This window comes from Mycteria americana, chromosome 3, assembly GCF_035582795.1.
Source record: "Mycteria americana isolate JAX WOST 10 ecotype Jacksonville Zoo and Gardens chromosome 3, USCA_MyAme_1.0, whole genome shotgun sequence".
NCBI lineage: Eukaryota > Metazoa > Chordata > Aves > Ciconiiformes > Ciconiidae > Mycteria > Mycteria americana.
This window is the reverse complement of record NC_134367.1, coordinates 71952973-71975156: the sequence shown is the minus strand read 5'-3', so window position 1 is coordinate 71975156 and position 22184 is coordinate 71952973. Positions and strand designations below refer to the sequence as shown.

At 38.4% G+C, this 22184-nt stretch overlaps 1 protein-coding gene across 1 annotated transcript in view; it reads right to left on the bottom strand.

The window, feature by feature from the left end:
- Positions 1–12040, bottom strand: part of SYNE1 (spectrin repeat containing nuclear envelope protein 1) — a 269690-nt gene extending 257650 nt beyond the window's left edge. Inside the window, exons 1-2 of the mRNA XM_075498968.1 lie at positions 11962–12040; positions 9346–9407 (exon numbers count right to left, since the gene is read on the bottom strand). Coding sequence (XP_075355083.1) covers positions 9346–9407; positions 11962–12040 — 141 coding nt within the window. The remainder of the gene's footprint in view (positions 1–9345; positions 9408–11961) is intronic.
- Positions 12041–22184: the final 10144 nt, after the last annotated feature.

The window sequence follows — 22184 nt, the reverse complement described above, 5'->3', positions numbered from 1 at the left end:
GAGATTTGACGCGCTCTAATAGCCACAATAATAAAAGAGTCTATTATGTCATGTGTATAAAATAAAGCAATATTAAAACTCATTATGAGGGTATATTTAATCATAGTTCTTTTTTTTTCATAGCAATGCAATAGATAATGGATCATGTTCTCCCTTAATATAACACCAAAGAAATCAAAGGAGCAAGCAGGTCACTGGAGACTAATTTGTCCCAGTCTTGCATCACAGGCAGTTGACATAAATGCAATTAATTTTCCTCACCTTCTATGTTATCATTTCCTGTTTGAAGTTCGGAGCAGCTTTGGTTTTATCAGTGTTACTGCATGATATAATATTGAAGAATTTTGTGCTAAAATAATTCAGCAATAAAGACAAGAGAATTATAGCAGCTGACATCCTAATCCAACAGGAGGTGAAGGCCAAAAATATCTCATCACCTATCTAAATGCCCCAGTAGTGAGGTTTGTCTCTTGAAGCTCACTCTATAGTAATGAAGAGAGACAGGTTCTTATAGAGGGTGATTTAGGATACATTTAAATTGGAGGATAAATGAGATTTACAGTGCCCTACAACCCGGTGCCCATAACGTTCCCGTTAGACGACCTGTTTGAGCACAACACAGCTCCTTTCCAGCTTGAGCTGTTTGGTATCCTTACTCTCAAATCAGGATACAGGCCAGAACTTGCCTCATCCCAACATGCAGTCAAAAGTCATCTGGCATTCATATGCAAACCAAGTCTGGGAAGCACCTCTGGTTTCCACAGTGCATAGCTTCACACTGTAGATATAACCTCTGATCACCCATGTCAAGCTCTCGCTCTGAACCACCCTTCACTGGTCGCTCCTCACTGACAGCAGTTACAAAATCTAGATTTGCACCCTGAGGCATGGTACTAAGGTAAAAGTATCCTGCAGTATCCAGTAAAAGTATCCAGTAAAAGTATCCCTGAAGGCATCATCCAAGTAAATTAACACCTACAGTACTTTCCTTTCGACATGAGTCAAATACTGGTTTGGAGAAAACCAGGGGAAGTATGAGAAAGCATTGAATAAGATGAGAAGCAACAAAGAAACCACCAAATGACTTACACCAAAGTTAATAAGACCTACTGCTCTGAAGTGTGAGAATCACAACAATTGTCCAGAAATCAGCAGGCTGAAATGTACTTTTTGTTGCTGGAAGGTTGCATAATTACAAACACTGCCAGTGTTTAGCAGCACACACCATGTACCTTAACACCAATAAAACAGGAACAGAAGGCAGGTACAACAGCTGTGTCACAAGATCTCCTGTATGAGGCTCCTCTAATATGGAAAATTAGTTAATTATACAGACTGCCAATTTGTCCCAGTCTTGCATCACAGGCAGTTGACATAAATGCAATTAATTTTCCTGCCCTGAAAATTAAATCCTTAAGCACATAGGGTTCATGTTCCTTGCTGTTAATGACTATTTTTATGACTAAAGTCTGAAGGACTCAGCCCTAAGTTTTACATGATTAGTTTCATCACACAAATTAATTTAGTGTTCACTGTTTAACATCAGAGGCTACATGCAATACTAGTGAAAACATACAGTGACTGCATATTATGCTTTATAATATAATGTTTTTCACTACCTTGAAGATGTTAACACCTAATTACAAGGAGGTAAGACACTCATTGTGTTTCATAAATCACTTTTTTTTTGGTACTCTGGGCACATAGCATAGAATTTACCCTATTATTATGACTCCAGTCTCTCTCAGAAGTATGGAATGAGTTACATTTTTAGTGGCATATATAGAACAATAGATTCCTCTTTTACATAAGGATTCCGTAGATACGAATCTTATTCTCCGTGCTGACACAATTCAGGAAGATATACATACACTAGCTGACACTGAGAAGTTCATATACCCTTATTTATCGTATATGGACCATCGCACAGGATGGCTCAAGCTACTTGACTGTTTTTCCAGGCAGATCCTCTACTGAGATTAACACAACATCTTCTGTTGGAATGGATAAATACGTACTCCTTGGCTGCATATATAATGTCAAATGAAATGAAAGGAGAAAGTGAAGCTGTACACTGCTTGCTTCTTAGCCTCCAGAGAAGAAGGGTTTTTTTTAAAGCTGTATTCACTTAAAATCTATTGAATACTTTTTATTCTAGAGACTTTACAGGACTTAACACCTATTTACTTAGCTGCCTTAATGCACCATCAAAATACTAACTTTAAATCAGTAAAAGCAAGGAAAGAAAACTAACAAAATTTTGTAATCTTGAAAATGTTGAATGTACTCCAGATTCTGGCTTTTTGCACGTAAATGTATAGCTCTAGCAATGCAATCAACTGCAATGATCCTAACATACTATATTTTGAATGTTGGAAAGCCTGTGTAAATAATTTAATAAAGTCTTTTTTAAACCAGGAAAAAAGAACATTGAAAAAGTATATGATGTAATCTCTCAAAATCCTATAATATTAAAGAAAAGCTGTTGTTTATTGAACAAAACTCTTTGGGGAAACTCAGAATATACTTTGATGAACAGTTGGACATTAAATCTATAACTTATCAGGTCTACACTGATTTCAGATGCCTTGGTATTTGATTTTGTTTTTTCATAAGCTTCTTCAAGAAAGCAAATAGCAAAATAATACTAATGATATGCTACATACTGCATTGCATGTGTTCTATTAAACACTCATTTATTGCAGTATATGCAATCACAGTAGTGTAGTTTATAGTGACAATGACATTTAGGAACAGCCATGTCACAAAGAGGGAGGCACACTCAGTACAAGTAAATTCATGTGCTCTGTAGGAGGAATATGAATTAATTGGGAATGAATCTTAAAGGTTAATGAACCAGATTTTTCCCATATTAAATATTTATTTAAATAACTGTATTTAGAATTGATGACAAATGGGAACTGATGAGGAAATGCTTTGCTTAAACTTGTTGCTCTTACGAACTTGTCTAATTTTCTGTAATGTTCCGGAAATATTCTGAATGATTTAAAGAACTGAACATCAGTACATATGAAAAGGATTTGACTGACAAGCCTCAAAAAAAGAGATTTATAACAGACCTGCAATCTCTAGATATTCCTCCTCTGAAACAGTAAAATAAGATTTGTAAAATCCAGACCTCAGATATGGAAGCAACATATATTTGCTAAGCTTCACTCTTCTAGTCCAACACTTTTTCTTGCATTTCATTTCTCATTTGCATCTTTGCTACAGGAATCTTTTCCTCACACCCTGTACTTAACTCCTCTAATGAATAAATTGTACTATACAAACAACAGTATCTGCATCATAATGAATGCCAGTGCAAACATTGGAAACTACCTCTGCTACACTAATTTTCAAATAATGTTGCAAAAACTGCTGAAAAAATGTGTGAAAGCCTATCCACATGCACAAACAGGAATAAATCTGTGTAACTACTGAATTTGTCTCTGCAGGGAATACATGTGAGAACAGGAAGGAGAATGTGAAATTTCAGAGTTACTCTGTAATAGCTGGCCCACCCCTCTGCCCCGATTTAATTCCTAAATCCTTAAGCACATAGGGTTCATGTTCCTTGCTGTTAATGACTATGACTAAAGTCTGAAGGACTCAGCCCTAAGTTTTACATGATTAGTTTCATCACACAAATTAATTTAGTGTTCACTGTTTAACATCAGAGGTTACATGCAATACTAGTGAAAACATACAGTGACTGTTGGAGCAGAAAACTGCCAGTCAGATTTTCCTCATCATGCAGTCAAGATGGACATTAGCTTAAATTTTTTCTGTGTCAGTGACTAAGATACTGGGAGCCTCTGTTTTCGCATTTGAAAAGGACAAAAAGACACAGAATTTAGTTCATTGATGAAAATTGATGAGGTTCTTTTATGAAGACCAAGTTACATTCCAAGACCAAACTATCATCGCTGACAGCATTGTGTGTGAGAGCTGTAAATCTCGATATACCCATTTCTTTTTCTTCCTTTCTTTGCTATAAAACATATTGTTTTGCAATTTCAAAAGCCTTAATGTAAGGTCTAATGCCCAGGTTTAATTCAGCATTATGAAAACATTGCATAAGTATAATTTAAATATGTTCACCCATTCTTAGTTTTATTTTTCTTTTATATCCATCCTCTGTTTTTATTTATTGATGTGTGCATCCTTTTAATGGAAATACAAAATGAATAATAATTTATTTCAGTATATATTTGTTGTTCACGCTATGTAGTGAGTTTACAATGATACTTCGGTGAGTACAAATACTGAAGTTATCCCTACACCTGGGAACAAAGATGTTATTTGATTGGGTTAAACCAATTTACAGTCTGTGTTCCAAAGCTTTGAAACTACTATTTCCCAACATGTTCACCAAAGATGATAAAGGCAATGAAAGGTGTATGCCTCTGTTGTTTTACAAAGAGGCATGTTTTTCATCTTCTGTACTCATCAAATCCACTATCTAAAAAATCAGCATAGGCAATGAAATGAAAAACATTTAAGTAACTGCTGTTCTGAATGGATCTAATGTCTCCTTTTTGACATATTTTGTGTAACTTTGTTCTGTGTTTTAAACTTAGACTTTGAAAAGGTGCCTCAAAAGATACTCAGAAGCATACTCAAATTATTTCTGTCTTTGAAGGCTGAGATTGAGAGGAGGGAGGTCCAGTTCTAGAACCTTAGAGAAATATGAATAAATAACATGCAATTAGAAAACTTCTTGTGCTGTTCCCATGCATATCTCATTTATCATTAGCAGAACTGCACAGATGCACAAAAATTAAACTGGATGGCCAGAAGATAGATCACATTCATTTGGTAGCTTGGACCCCAATTTCTGCAAGTGGGTGGCAGAGAAAAGAGACAATTTCCAGTTGCTGAGTCTCATCAGACTCCCAAGTCAGAATCACAGAATGGATTCGGCTGGGTTTAGGGAGACAGACAGCAGAGGGACAGATGCATCCTAGAGCTAACAGCTCACCCAAAACGAAGCTGCATTGTACTACCTGTTAGTTATCATACTTGCAGCTCTTTCCTCTGTGTTTGTCCCCTGTGGGACACTGCCCTGTGGGTGAGGGCACAGCTTGCGCTAGGGCTGTTTTACTTCAATCTGTCTTTGTGGTGTTGCATAATTAGCTGATGCAAAGTCCTTTACCTGTCTTCTGCTTGTGGAAGAATATTGTAAGAAGAAGAGAGAATTAAAAAATCGTACCTCCCTCCTACTCCCTTTCATAAAGTTCAATTCACCAGTACTCATTTAATTTATCTGTTTTGTTCATTCTTATTTATTTGTATCCATATTCTCAAACCCATTCTTAACTTTATAGTTAAAAAGCCCATTTTTTTTTTAATCTATTTGATGGACTTAACTTAGTTACTGAACTAGTTTCTGTTTCAGTTTACAGCATGACTTTTTAAAAGAAAAGCATACAGTAAGATTTTAAAGATTAGCAGTGAAGAATCTTTCACTCAAAGCAAACCCTGACAAACTATCACATCCTGCTTTACATTCTCAAATTATTAATTGTTCTAGGTTCTACCTAACACAATCAAATCAGTTCTGCATTTCCATTTCTTTCAAATCACTACCCTTCACAATGTCAGAAACTGCTTTTTTAAATCCTCCTTTGCTCTACTCAACCAACACAGTATAAGGATGAAAACTCTGCCTTAGTAGATTTTCCTTTCTTTTGCCATCAGTAAACCCATCTTTCAAATTGCTACAGTGAAACCCCATCAATCTTTGCTTAGAAAACATTAATTTCTCCTGGTTTTGAGGTTTCATGCAATTACACACCAGCACTTTTTCAAAAACATTCAAACTCATTCATGATGGAATATTTCTCCAGATAGCCATGGTGCTAGAGTTACAGATACTTTAGTTACAGTTTTTAGTTTTTTTCTTATTTCCTCCTATTACTTTTTCCATTACTAATTTTACTAGATTAGTAAAAATGGCAACTATTAAACTTTCCTCCAAAAATGAAAGGAGATAAACCCAAAGTTTTACAAGAGTAGCCAAGAAATAGAGAGCCAATTTGAAGTGAAGTTACTGTTAATTTTGAAGCCTGTATATATTGAGTAAATTCAGCACAGTAACTCTGGATTGCATTTTGGATTACACTGTAAACTGCACTCTGGCAACTAGCGTACGCACACACACAAAGTAAGGGAGCCAAAAAAGGCTATGCGTTTGAAAAAAGTAACTCTGTAAGTTCACCTATAATTAATTATGTGGGTAACACTTATATGTCCTTGTAGTGGGTTGAACTGCTCTCTCATTCCCCCTCCTCAACAGGACAGGGGAAGAAAACAAGATGAAGAAGCTTGTGGGTCAAGATAAAGACAAGGAGATCACTTACCAGCTACCATCACAGGCAAAACAGGCTCTACTTAGGGAAAATTAATTTATTTCCAATTACAATGTATTTGGATGTTGAGAAACAAAGACAAAATTGAAAACACCTTCTCCCCACCTACCCCTTTTTTCCCCAGTCTCCATTTCACTCCTTCACTCCCAGCTCCTCTGTCCCTCAGAGGCACAGGAGGATGGGGAACGGGGGTCGTGCTCAGTCCGTAACAGCTTCTCTCTGCTGCTCTTTCCTCCTCACACTTTTCCCCTGCTCCCGTGTCGGCTCCTCTCCAGAGGCCACAGTTCCTGTCAGGAGCCTGCTCCAGCGTGGGCTCTCCAGGGGCCTCAGGGGAGCCTCTGCTCGGGCGCCTGGGGCAGCTCCTCCCCTCCTTCTGCTCTCACCTTGGTGTCTGCAGGGCTGTTTCTCACACTTTTTCCCTCACTTCTCACTGCCTGTGCAGCATTTTGCCCTTTCTTAAAGATGCTTTCCCAGAGGCACCACCAGCTGGGCTGAGGGGCTCAGCTGGGTCCTGCAGTGGGTGCACGCGAGCCAGCTGAAACCGGCTGTGTCCGGCACAGGGCAGCCCCGGCCTCTCCTCACAGAGGCCGCCCTGCAGCCCCCCGCCACCAGCACCTGGGCACTTGCACCCAGTCGGGTCCTACATCTCCTTCCATATTATTTAACCCCAGTGTAACTTCACTGGCTTTAACACTCACAGGCCCAAGTGCAGAAGTGTGTATTGCTGTTTCTGTGCTATCAGTGTGAGGCCAGCGCTTCACGGTGTTCCTCGCTAGGTACCATTTTGGTAGATGCTCCACATTTTGTTGGGTTCAAAGACGAGAGCAGAATGCAGACAATGCTGCCTAAAAGTGGGTCTCCTTCCAGGATTTTTCCTTATCACATTTCAAAGGCCTCCAGACAATGGAGATGTTACAGCTTTCCAACTTCTTTTGACATAATAAAAACCTCAACAATCTTTTATAAGACTCAAGTAACCTAAATATCAAATTTCTGGGTTACAATTAGGAACACGAGTGCAATGGGAGTCCTGCGCGTTTCACAGACCCATCAGGATTTCCTACAGCTGTGATGAACCCAGAAAACACATTTCCAAACTTTCCAAAAGCATGACTAACAAATATTTAAAAGCTTAAGCTTTAAAAACTTAAAAATTTGAGTGGCATGGGTCACTTCTCTTCTATTGAGTCTAATCTCTATAATCTATAAACAGTGCTTCTCCTGTGGCAGCATAACAGCATAAACGGGAAGCAAAGCCAGCTAATCTATACATCTGATTTGGGCAGTGAGGCAAACTTGTTGACAGCCATCAATAAAAGTATCATAGAAACAACTTTCCTGCTAAAGGGTGAATTAACACAGACCAATTACTACTGGGTAGCTCAGGTAGCTACAAGTGAGGGCTGTGGCTGGTTAACTGCTTGGTTTGAATGTGAGTATTTGACCAGCCTTTACAATATCAGACCTATTAAAGAAATATACGCCTAGATCACCCAAGTCAAAAGGTCTGCCTGAGCCCTCACGGCCCAAAGGGACTAGTACAGTAAAGGTAGAGTTCACAACTCTTAATCCAGTGTAAAATATCTTAACTGAGCTACCACCACGACTTTGTCTGTTCCCAAGGATTAGTCGGTTATTACTAGCAAATTATCATTACACACACACATATATATACATATATCTAATTGTGAATTATTGTCAGATATTATCGATCAATTACTAATGATGCAATACAATCAGGAAATAGAAAAACACAAAATAAGAGTTCTTTTTCTCCTCTGACACATGTTCATGGCCTGCTTTGCCAACACTTAAGCAACTACTGAATTTCTTTCCATCTTGGTTGAAGTAAATGGAACATATGCAGAGTGCTTAAGTTCTCTGATGCATGGGGACCTTTTCCAAGTACTGCAAAGAGAATGGGGGGGCAGACCTCATTCCCAGTGAGGATCCACCGTCAAGAAGTCCTGAAGAAAGCCGCCTTCTTGCAGTTGAATTTTACAATGTCAGTGCAGTTCATTTCACAGTAAATTCCTCAATTACATTCCTCAGTAATGTAAAGAAATGCTGTTGCTCTAATTAGACTGTATTTGGTCTAATACAGTCCCATTAGACCAAATCACATGATATAGCTTTATATGGGCACCTTGCTTTGCTCTGTTCATTTTTGAGGGCGTTATTAGCCAATTCCTTACACGGAAGGTAAACCAGTCCTCTTGCAGCTATTCTTTGCCCAATTTTCAAGTTCATTAATCTTCATGATTTAAAAATATGCATTTCAAAGAACACCTCTGGTATTTAAACATTTTAATTTACTGGACTACTTGATAACTATGGTTAGAGCTGTGCTGTGTAAAAACTCTGGGAAATGCCAAATTAAATCTCACTGCTTCTGTTGTCAGATAAAGTTGCTACCAGTTGTAACTTAATACTTTTAAAATTGTGTGTAAATCACTGTCTATTCTGCTAAAACCAAAAAAGGAGTTGTAGGTTGTGGTAAGAAGCAACAATAGTTTCATGATAAACCCCAAGATGCATCAGATAATTAATTTGGCACTGGATTCACGAGGCACTATTTATATTTGTAACCAGTTCAGGATGCACCTATTAAACTACACAACTGACTCACGTTTTATTCAGATACGCTATATGTAATAAGGCTAATACTTCTGTTTCATAGAGAGCAGTTTAAAATATTTCCTCTGGCTGGAATAGCAGCTACTGTACTACCTTTCAGTTTTGGCTAAAGGAGCTGGGTGGTTGCCTGTGGACGCCACTCACAACGCTGCAGCTGACCACTATCATGCTGAAACGGGTTCCTCCTCTATGGTGTACAGATAATGGGGATCCCTTTTTAAGTTTATGCCATTCTGCTCAGCCAAATCTTATACATTCTATACTCCAGGGGCTGTACAGGCATAGATAAAAAGGTTTGATTTAAAAAAAATTAAATTTCAAAGCGATGTATTACCTTAGCCAGGTGAGTATTGATCCATTTTGTGAAAGTCCTTTTCTGCACTGACTCTTGCTCATCTGAGAAAAAAAGGAAATCAGTTTGATTAGGCATTGCTGAATCCTTTTGGATTTACATGATAGAAGAATAATATTCTCTATTGACAACAAATGCATTCTGCATTTGCCAGAAATGCCATTATGTTTTCTTGAGACAGTTAATTTTGCCTGTAACTACCCATAACAAGTACTTCATATTCTTATAATAACGCTCTGACACTTGACTATTTGTAGAGTTTCACAGCAAAGTTCAAGTCATAACAAGTGAATGAACTGTAAGACACCATTTCAAATCTGAATGCTAAGGTAAATTTGACATCTAAGTACATATTATATTTACCTAAGGTCTGAGCACCTAGAACTCCTCTGTACTTTTTAACTAGAATCCATGTCTCTGACAGTCAAGTTGCTTTTATTTAGAAAATCAGCTAGAGACTTAGAAAAAATACTCCTAGCACGTACATTTGAAAATGTTTATAATATTGAATTAAAGATTTGAAATTGCATTATCAAGCTTATTTGTCCTCTGGGAGATCCAGACAGGGAGGAGCCATTAGCTAGTTCAGGCAGTTTCTATACTGCTACTTACTACCTCCCTTAGTCCTGTCTTGAAGCACTCGTCTGATTTATAGTGAATTTCACTGATTCTCAGATAGTCCCTCAGGGACTGTTGCCAGCTGCATAGACAAAAATAGCTCCTGAACGAGCTCCTCCAACTTCATCAGCCAGGGTCATGGCTGCGGAGGGAAGAGAATCACAGCGCCACAACCAGTCCACGAAGTCCTGTCCCTTGCTTGTGGGGAATCAGGCTTGACACATGGAATAATTTCACACCAGTGGCATTCAAGTATTTATGTTGGGAATTTTTCTTTCAAAAATATAAGGAAATACCTATTTAACTGGAAAACAAATCATATTATTGCTATCATCAGTTCTGAATGAGCAGTTTCATTTCCCTACAGAAAATCCAAATAAATGGAATAGCTGTTAAGTATTTACTTTTGATAAGAACACACGCATGTCCCAAAACTTACAGATGGAAAATCTCATTTTAGATACTGCCTTTGTTACCGATTTGTGCAGCACTGAATAGTGATTTGGTCTCTTTCACATCTGTAAATTTAAAAGGGAATATTATTTAATTCCCTTCAAAGCTCTGGAATAGATAACTAATGAGTTTGATGTACTACTACTACTAAGCTCCCTGATTTACACTCACATAAGGCTGCTCCACAATGAGGGTACATAAAGATACAAATTGTGGCACAAAATTCATCAGGCAAAATGTTATCTTAAGCAGGACAACGATGGCTCCCTGACCACATACGAGCTCCCAAAAAGTGTTTGTGCATTATGACTCGGGGATTTTATATTTTCTTTACATATAAACAATATCTCACATATAAGAAATACCAGAGGAAAAAAAGAAACATATCTCTCCAGCTAATCTATTGCTAGATTAGCACACTTCATGTTTAAGAAAATAATTTTGCATTCTTTATCCTTTTTTTTCTTTGATTTCATTGGGTAGGCTGTCTTACATAATTTTTAAAACTTTTATTACATTCTCAGAATCTACTTGTTGCACTGACAGGCAAGTTATGAAAAATATCATGCAAAATACTGCATTGTGCTTCATTCAATACTGACTATTTTTGGCAAGGGGTGTCTTGTCTTCTTTATATGTGATAACTGTTTCTACATTCTGGAAAACAGATTTCTCACTGGATGGGTTCTAACCATGAACAAGATGTTTCCCTTGTGACATACAGTAAATGTCAGCTCTGCTCTGACAAACAATTATACATACAGGTAGCCCAATTAATTTCAATGGAAGTACTTGCACACTTGAATTGGGTTGTGTGTGAGTAGGTGTGGGGACGGAGATCAAGCACGGACAGAATCAGTCCAGCTCTGGCTTCATTCACACCTCTGTAACTTAAAATTCCTCAGCAACCCTAATACAACAACAGCATGCCAAAAGAAAAGAACTGGGCCTTCAGAAGTCAAACTTCTGATCAAAGAAATGAGTGCAAATGATTCCCTGATTTGCAGTTCCAGTGCATCCTGACGATTTAAGAAGCAGCCTTCTGACAACAACTGGAAATCAGAGAACCAGCTCCTGGCTTCTAAACGTTTACCAGCAGAAGAACATACTCGGTTCCAGTCATATCAACAAATAGCAGAAATAGCCTTTCCAAATCATGTGTTTCAAGGGAATGTATGTGAGCAATATATTCTTTATGAACCCTATTAATAACTATTAATAGGGCTCATAAAGAGCATACTATTAATAATAAAGTTTCCTTTTTTATAGCATTTATTTTGTATAGGTTTAAAAGGAACAGATTTTACCACTGTAAAACCGATGTCTGAACATAATACAAGTAGTGGATTGATTTTACAAATTCCATGATAAATATGCTTTTCACAAATTTCCCTGGAAATTCACTGAACTGACATAAATTCTGCACAGAGGTACTGTTTATCTCTACCCACAAGACGCATGTGTCATACAGTTTCTTACACTCTCCCCGCTTGCACGGACTGTCAGCTCCTTATCTGCACCACTTACCCTGCCGGTACTGAAAGAACCCAGGAAGCAGATTTAATGATGTAACGTTTCTGCCACCAGCACCTTTGTAGTGAGCCATAAGCACTGCTGCTCCTGCTGCTGCTGCTGCTGCTGCGGCTGCGGCTGCTGCTACTCCTGTGTCATGTAGTGTGCAGCGTTTCTTTAGAATACAGCCAGAAGTAATTTTTCAAGAACAATCTGATTTTTTTCCTTCACTGGAAACGCAGGCCTCTTACACAAATCCCTCCACTTCCTCTTACGGGAGAATTCGCATGAAGCTAGACCTTAAAAACATCTTTATATATTCTTGCAGAGATGCAACAGCCAGACAAAGCCAGCTGTATTGGAAGTAGCAGTTCTGCTGGTCTCACTGCCATCATCCTTCTCCACTGTTTTCCTGTGGAAAGATTTTATTATCCGAGCACCAGCCAATCCGCTAGCGGAAACCTCTGATGTCAAGAGCCTGAATAATTCATCCAGGGACTGGGACAACCCAACTACACTGCCGATATCCTAAAGCAGCAAGATGCGTGGCTGCAAAAAGCGATGCAGTCTTCTCACCAGAGCTTTTGTAACCATATACTGCTCAGTAAGCATAAAAATGGCTGAATGGCATAGCCCTTCTCTAGGTTGTCATACATATAAAGGAAAGCAGCTTTTAAAAGCAACCACTTGGGTTCATCACTGCATGCTCTATTTAGACATGGATGTCCTTCAGCTTTGCAACTGAAACAGTGAAGTGGAAATAATAGCAAGCAATGAATCTGAACGGGCATGTAGGCCACTTAGCTTTTAATAATATATTTGAACTGTTGTACAAGAAGAATGAAACATATGTAAGGATGCACAGAATTTTTGGAGTGCGCCTAGATCAGCCTGAAACATACTCAAATTTCTGATAATATGCAGTATTTTCTATTTCATAAAGTCAGAGCACCAGAGCACTTGAACAGACTTTGTTTTGCTCTGGTAAAATGAAGGCAGTTATGAAACTGTGGAGATTCATATGTTGTTCACCCACAGGGGCCAACAGAGTAGTACACAATATTGAAATGAGACTAAAAGGCCCACTTTTAGTATGCCATTACAGTAAACGTATCGTTATAGAGGTCGAATTCAAATTTCTGCTTTTGTAAAACACAATGACTCTGAAAAGATCATTCTGCATCTGAGAGAAACGTTGCAAGAAAGTTTGGTTTTATTTAATCAAATGTCTTCCTTTAATCGGCTGGAAATATCTTCATATTTTTACAAACCTCTTCTCTACTAAAGCACCACCACCAGACTGCATTTTTAGGTTGATTAGGAAAAAAAGACAAATGTAATTGGATACATTTACTTGAAAACATTTAGAACAAATTATTTCGAAAGATGAACAAAACCAACCATGTATCTTCAGACAGTTATGAATATGCTGATGAAATATTCATCATGCATGCATATTAGAATGGCTAGCATCATGCATGTCATGTATATACACATCAGGAGACAGCGAGTAGTGGCATGCTTTCTAGCACGCTTTTCTAGAGACAGGCTTCCTGAGGAGCACAGTCCCTGCCTGCCGGCTGCGGCAGCGGCCCCTCCCGAGCTGCAGAGCTCCATGTGCCACAGGTGCGCGGCGTGCAGCAGCAGATCGCACATCGAGCACCTCCTGCCTCAGGTGCTGGCGGATCGGATGGTGGGAAGGCGGCTGCCGTGCAGGGTTGCAAATACAGGGTTCCGCTGCAAGGTAACACAAGGAGGAGTGTCACGCACACAGTGAGAGACACGACAGAGCCGAGTTCACACGCGCCTAATAAAAGTATCTATCTTGATTGATTCTCAGTGTCCTAATATTGTGGGGATTTGTTTTGTTCCTTACTTTAGTGAAATTCAATTCAAGTTGCTTGCAGCTTCTCATTTTCAGCATCCTTTTTTGTTTTCTTTGGTTTTGATACTTCTGTCCTGAAAACACCAAGGTGCTTGCTTTGTTTGTTTTCCAGGTCTCTGGCACCTTTAGGAATACTGCTAAAACAACTTGGAAGAGCAGAAAAGTGTGCCAAACCACCTGCGATGCTTCAAGATGTCACTCGAGAACACAGCACAGAAAGCGGCAAAGAGCACCCCGCTGGGAAAGTTTGTTTGGTCAGCAGTATGGCATAAATTCTCCAAAGCTTTCAATAAGGTATGTTATATAGCAATTTCCATCTTCATTAAGGACATTCTTAACTTAAAGCAGCTGTAGAAAAGCTTGCAGAGTCAAAGCAATAAGATGGGGACTTCACTTTATGAAAAGGAGCAATATTTTAAGCTACATAGTTTAATCAACACCTCCATAATAGACGGATTACCTCATTCAGGAGTACTACACGGAGGCAATGCAGACTCATTTCTTTTCCTTTAAGTCTCCAGTTAATGTTTTTTATGGGACAATGCCAGGACAGTTTTGCTTTTTAAAAAACAACAAACAAACAAAAAACTTTGGTGGTAGCTGTAAAGCTAATTGTTTGTAAGTTGCTAAGTTTAATAGTAACACTATACACTTTAGGAAGAAAAAAGGATGAGGGAGCTATGGACAATGGGAGCAAAGTAAGAAAGAGGGAAAAATTGATTTCAGCAGCCACTGCAATGCAGTTGACAACAAGACTTAGCAGTACTGGTACAAAGAATGGGAATATATTTTTAAATAGCTCATGCACTTAGGACTTTTCCATTTTTTCTATTTGAGGAGAAAGACAGGGTTTGTTAAAGTGTGGGTTTGGGATATATGCCTCTATTGAATGTGTTTCATCAGCGACAGTGAGACAGTCCTGCTAACAAATCTGTTATCTAAATTTCCAAGCTTTGAGATCTAGGTGCACACACCAGCCATAACTTGCTCCACCACTGAGAACCAGCCTGCTCTCCATCAGTTTCTGCAGAAAGGAAATCCATGCACAAGGGCTAGAAGGCAACAAGTCATCCTTGGCCAAACCCCTACTAGGGAAAATGGTGGGGATCGGGTCTCTGGGGTTTGCACTGCACTTACCAATGGTAAGATTACTATTTTCCTATGCCTACAGTGAGTTCAACAGCCTAAAAGCAGTGGAGAAAATTTGACTCAGGCATGGAAGAGCTCAGAATCTACTGAAATAAATCAAAACTAATGGAGACATAGTAGGCACATACTGTCCAGGAGATTAAATCAGTATGTAGGGGTGCAGCATCTGTAACTTATACATAAATCTGTGCAGAAAACCAAAATATACATAATGATTCTGTCTTAACAGTAAAGACATTCCACAATCATATCTCAGTTCTGTTTATGCCTAAGTTGAGTGAAATGACAATGGTTTACTAAAGGTTTACAAAAATGTAGAAACCTCTCTTTATTCTGTGGAAAGTCTGGGTAGTTTTACTCTTGAGAACATTTTACTGTTGTTACACATATTGCAGACATGAAGCTGTATGAAAGTCTACCCAAGGGAAAGAATGCAATTATTGTTTTTGAAAGCTTGGAGGCATGATAATTTTAAATACATTTAGAATTAAATTATTAATTCTTTACTCACATATTCAGTTACTTTGAACTCAATAGGTTCAGTAATAGAAGTAAATGAAAGGGCTAACTACTTAAAGAGTGGCTACAAGAGGCTTTCTTCACAAGCAGTCACATGGAGAAGACAAGGGGCAATGGGCACAAGTTGCACTGGGAAAGGTTTCATCTCGATATAAGAAATAGATTTTTTACAGTCAGAACAATCATTCACTGGCACAACTTCCTCAGGGACATGGTAGAGTCCCCACCACTGGAGGTGTTCAAGATGCGACTGGACAGAATGCTGGATAATCTCATCTAAGCTCCCTTTCCCATGAAAGGTTAGACCAGATGATCTTTCGAGGTCCTTTCTAGCCTGGCCTGTTCTTTGGCTCTATGATTTTATGAAAAACTGGTCTGTATTATTAGTAAGAAATGTGCTATGTTACTTAAAACAGCCATAAGAATTTCTCAATATATTCCTAAAATTATACACATGTTCAATTATCTTCCAACTCAGGTTCAAATCAGGACCATACAAATTAGTTACTCTTCCACGTGTGAATTGTAATAAAACAAAAATACATATGAGCACATATAAGAACTTAGTTCTGGGGGAAATGCTAACTAACTCCTATGTTTCACTGTTCCTTGAATTAAAAAAAAAATAAAAAATCTAGCATACCCTGCTGAAACAAATTAATACTTAAGACTTTCCAGAAACAGGATGATGGCTGGTATCTATGGAGGTGCTGAAAAGAAGTTAGGAGTGAAGAACTGCGTGCAAGATGTATGTGCATCCATCTTTCCAACAGAGGTCTTGTACAAATATAACATGGCCTTAGATTATGTGGTTATTCCTCTCAGAGCCATGACCATCTGCTCTTTCTGAATGCCAACCTTCACAAAAGACTTGAATATACTTTGGCACATTCACAATGGTTTCATACCTTCTTCTGATTTCCTTTGTTTTCCTAAGTGTCTCCAAACAGACAATCCCTCACTTAAAGAATTATACGACTGGTATTTTAAATGTGAAACTTCTCTGCCAAGTAATACATGACAATTTCTGCCACTTTTACACTGAGCAGCACCTAACTCAGAGAGTTGTCCCACTATCTACCACTGAAACTACTCACAAAGCAAGTTACTGTGCAAGTACAGATGTCGAAAACAGGGCTACTTTGATGAAGGAGCTTCCTTAAATGCTGGTGTAAGTAGGAAAAAAGGTCAGAGTTCCCCAGTGACTAAGTCTAAGTCTTTAATATTTTCAGCCATGATTTTGGCAGGAAAATCACAACAGTGCTTATAAAGTTTACCAATGACGCATATTTGGGAAACACCATTACAATGGAATCAGAATATCTTAAAAATAAAAGAAAGTGAGCTGACTGAAGACTGTAAACATTTTACTATTACTAAACTGGTCAAAATGCAAGGCTACATACTCAGGGAGTAACATGAATTTCTGCTGTGAGGTGGAAACTCACTATATAGAAACCAAACCAGAGGAAGACACACTTTTGTAGTTTTGCTACAGGAATAATGTAAGGCACTAGTGTGACAAAAGTCAAATGGAATCTTATGATGCTATCAGGTAAGATATAAACAGCTGAAGTGGAGAATAAAAAATACTGTACCAGACACAATAAGCACACACATGGAGTATTATACAGAGTTCTAGCAACCCATGTTCAAAGAATGTGAGCATCTGGAAGAGATACTGAGATCAATAGGCTGAAGAGCTGATATAAGAGAAAACTAAAACTGTGTAAATTCTTACTCTCAGAAAGACTATAATTGCTCTCTGCAAATATATGAGAGAAAGGAATGAGCACCAGAAAAGGTTAAACCTCTTTAAATTAAAAAACATGCAAAAGCACCAGAGCAGAAGGCTGCGACGGGATATGAATATATTTAGACTGGAGGTAGAGGAACATTTTCATCCTTAAGAAGAACAACGTTCTGAAGCAATCTCCCAGGACTCTAATAGCATATTGTTGGTGTGGTAGCCTATAAAGGCAGATGGTAGATGACTTAGAAGACTTTTTCAGTCCTATTTTCTAACCTGTCCTGTGCACTTATCATGAAAATACAAACCTCCAAATGGGGTGAAATTATCTGTGCAAAAGTAGCACTGCAAGTATGGGAGAAGTGCATGTGATGTCACTTTTCACTGTGTGGCTGAATCTGTCCCCCTGTACTGGGTAGCATGAGGCACAGGTACACCTATGCTTTTTTGATGACAAAACAAGAGTCCTTTAAAGTAGGATTTTAGGCCCTTATCACACAGCATCCCAGTTTACCCCAAAATCAGTTGAACAGAAGAAAAGAAAAGCAAAACAATAAAACCCCCAAAAAGCAGAAGAATTATGGAAATGCAAAGTTAACATTGTTACTACTGAGGATTAACAGTATTCTGTGCTAAAAATATACCTGTATTACAATGTAATGTGAAGCATGCAAATCTTGCTGGTGAAAATTACATTTGAAAAACAGAGGCTGAAAACTGTAGGCCCACTGCTGTTTAATATCTTCTGCAGATTTTTATACTATTAACTGTAAATTAATTACTGCTTGAATCCATCTGTGGGAATCAAATACCACAGACTAAATTATTTTTTCCTACATACTTAAAGCTAAAATAGGTAAATGTGAATTGGCAAAATTCAGTTGGTTTAAACTGAGCTACATCAAATGTTGTCAGCAGAATTTTACTGCACACACCCAGAGAGGAAAAATTATATTTATATACTTTAGTGCAGAATATAAACTGTGAAATCTAACATATTGGTACAGAATTTTATATGAATAAACAATGAAAGACAAATAAACCACACCCAAAACTGTGAAGTGCTCAGTCCCTAACTGTGCATTTTCCGCTCAATTGTGGAAACTTAGGGTATCAGTTTCACTAGGAAGTACATCTTAGACAAAAGCAAGATTCCAGTTAACCTCGCAGAATCACAGAATGGTTGAGGTTGGAAGGGAACAACTGGAACAAAACAACAGAATGGCTCAAATTCAAAAGGAAACAAACAGACATGTTAATAGGGTTAAAGTAATATTAGTAATATTACTTTATAATTATACTCTGTTTCTTTATATAATTATTACTTTATATAATTATTATATAAAGTAATATTTATATTATTATACTATATATCATTATATAGCGCAATGTTTATATTATTATATATTATATAATATGTATTATTATGTAATATGTTATTATATAATATAATATAATGTATGTGGATTATTATAATATATTAATATAAATATTTATATTATTATATAGAGTAATGCTATTTTATATAATTATTACTTTATATAATATTATAAAGCAATATCCAGCAACCACCGGATGGCTGGAAATATATCCTGTACCCCATGCCACCGCCCAGAACATTATCCTGCGCCTTGAAAAGCAAGTCCTATGGTGACATGGCACCCCAGAAAGAATTGAGTCAGACAACAGGACTCCTTTCCGAAACAAACTCATAGACACCTAGTCCAAAGAGCATGGCACTGAGCGGGTATATCACATCCCCTATCATGCACCAGGCTCCTGGAAAATCGAACAATACAATGCACTGTTAAAGACTACACTGCGAGCAATGGGTGGTGGGACATTCAAACATTGGGATACACATTTAGCAAATGCCACCTGGTTAGTCAACACTAGGGGATCTGCCAATCGAGCTGGCCCTGCCCAATCAAAACTTTTATGTACAGTGGAGGGGGTTAAAATCCCTGTAGCGCACATAAAAAATATGCTGGGGAAGACACTCTGGGTTACTCCTGCCTCGGGCAAAGGAAAACCCATCCGTGGGATTGCCTTTGCTCAAGGACCTGGGTGCACTTGGTGGGCAATGCGAAAGGATGGGGAAGCCTGCTGTGTACCTCAAGGGGATTTGATTTTGGGTGAAAACAACCAATGAACTAAATGGTATGATGTTAATTGCTATATAATACTGTATGTCATCTCTTTTATGGTTGCTGTATGCCATATCAACAGCATTACAGTAAGAATCACCCAGATTAATGAAGAATGAACTTTGACGAAACCGAGCAAAGTGCAGTGAACCAGAACTGGCTTCAGCATGCAACGATCCAACACCACATACCATCTCTCCTGTCCTGAAGGACTATTATGACAGATGAAACCCAAAGTCATGGACTAAATGAACTCAATGGACATTTTGGAGGGATGGCCCACAGAATTAGGGAATGATATCTGTGTGTATATATCAAAAGACAGGAACAGTGGTGGGGACTGATTGGAATGTATTGGAAAGTGTAGGACCTGGGCATGATGTAGATGGTATAGAATAAGGGTTGGATCCTGTCCTGGTTTCAGCTGGGATAGAGTTAATTTTCTTCCTAGTAGCTGGTATAGTGCTGTGTTTTGGATTTAGGATGAGAATAATGTTGATAACACACTGATGTTTTAGTTGTTGCTAAGCAGTGCTTACACTGGTCCAGGACTTTTCAGCTTCCCATGCTCTGCTGGGTGCACAAGAAGCTGGGAGGGGGCACAGCCAGGACGGCTGACCCAAACTGGCCAAAGGGCTATCCCATACCATATGACGTCATGCTCAGTATAGAAACTGGGGGGAGTTGGCCAGGGGCAGCGATCGCTGCTTGGGAACTGGCTGGCCATCGGTCAGTGGGTGGTGGGTGGTTGCATCACTTGGTTTTTTTCCTGGGTTTTGTTCCTCTCTCTTTCATTGTTTTCCTTTTCATTACAACTTTTTTATTATTATTATTATTAAACTGTTCTTAACTCAACCCACAAGTTTTCTTACTTGTGGGTTCTCTTCCTATACTCTTCCTATTCTCTTCCCCATCCCACTGCGGGGGGAGTGCGAGCGAGCGGCTGTGTGGTACTCAGTTGCTGACTGAAGCTAAACCATGACATAATACTAACTTTTTGGCACCAAATAAATAACCCGCTATGTTGTACGATTTAAAATAGCGCACCACATAAAAAGAATGACATCTGCCCAACAAACACCAGGCAGCAATGTGAGATGCGAACTATCCAAAAGTGAGGGATATTCAAGGAAGTCAAATTAGGCAATGTCCTGAACACAAACTCAGATTTCCCTGCAGTGACAGTTACTTTTGTGATCCTCATTCTCAGAGTCTCTGTGCTCTCAGTGTTACATGAAAGATAAACATTTTGAAAAAATGCACTGTTCTGACCATTCACCATCACTGAGTTATTTTCATGAAAGCTGCATAGGATCAACCATTTTGAACTTCAACCACTGTCATGCTCAAGTTAAACATCCAAATATCCCACTGAAAACATCTAATTGCCCAAACATTCAAGGGGCCCTCAAAGTGTTAAGAATCATAGCCTGGTCTGTGTTTTCAGTTCAGCCAGCCAAATGTAAAAGAGGCTACTAAAACTTCAAACTGGTGAGCTACAAAGTGCAATTCTATCAGGATTTGTTTCAGTAAAAACTTGATTCCTATAGACAATTCTATTATGGTAACTAAGGGCTGACAAAGCCTGGAAGGCCTGTATAATTGCTCAACCATGGCAAGATAAAAGGAACTAGTAAAGAAACTATCTGATAAAGAGCTACAAACAATGAAGAAATATAAACAAGCTTATGATTTAATGCAAGCAATGCTTTAACAAGCCAATGGAAATAAAATCATTTTTCATGTATCCATCTACAAGCTATTTGTGATGCAAAGAGTCTTAATTTTAGATTGGCTGCTTCTTCACTTTTTTCTCAATGCATGAATAAATAAATAGGAACTTCAGAGTTATACATTTGGCAGGAAGCATAGTTCTGGCTATGCCTGTGAAAATCTATCCTAATTTGTCTAAATTACAAGCCTTTTCAAATTCTCACATACCCTTGAATTTTAGCACTTAGACTCTCTGACAACTCACCTTCATCCCCTTGATGAAGCACCAAGCAGACTGTACGTACACTATTCCCACAAAGAGTGGCTGAACATGTTTCAGCTCGGAGAATATAGGGCAAAAATCAATCTTTACTGCCCGTAAGTGCTTCAGCTCCAAGTAATCCCAGAAAGAAACTCTTCTGCAGGCTCAACACCTGTCCTCGCTTTCCCTCCCTTTCCCATGATGGCAGTTAGGTTTAGCTCTCTGTTTCAGACACAGAAGAGAGAAAAGCTGGGTTAAAGGGAGGAATCTGAGGAGGAGAGAAGAAAGGTGTGAATTATCTAGAGAGCATGTACCCAGAAGGTGAGAAAAACCTCTGACTGGCACCTGGAAAAGTGAAAGAAACAGGCAGAATCTGCTCACGCTATGGAACATCTGTCCTGTAATGGATGATATTATAATCATTGCCAAGACAACTTGCAGAAGTTACATATACCAGATGTAATTGTGTCTGTACAACCTTTTTTTCCTCCCCTTCTACATATGTGATAAGATCAGTCTTAATTACACAACCACATAGGTCTTATCCAAATGCTCCCTGCCATTTTTGGTGCATAAATGGAAAATGTTCAATCAATAAATTGGGGGGCGATTTATTGTTTACAATTTTGCATGCCCCATCAGACCTAATGATTAAGCACGTGACTTTGTAATTCTTTTACTATTTCTGTAATATTGCTTGTCTGTGATAAGAAAATCCTCTGAAAAATAGCATGAGAGGTTTTTTAATTAAGTTTATTAAAAAACCCACACAAAAAATCCCTGAAGCCCAACTCTTTTGAAGAGAAAAATGTA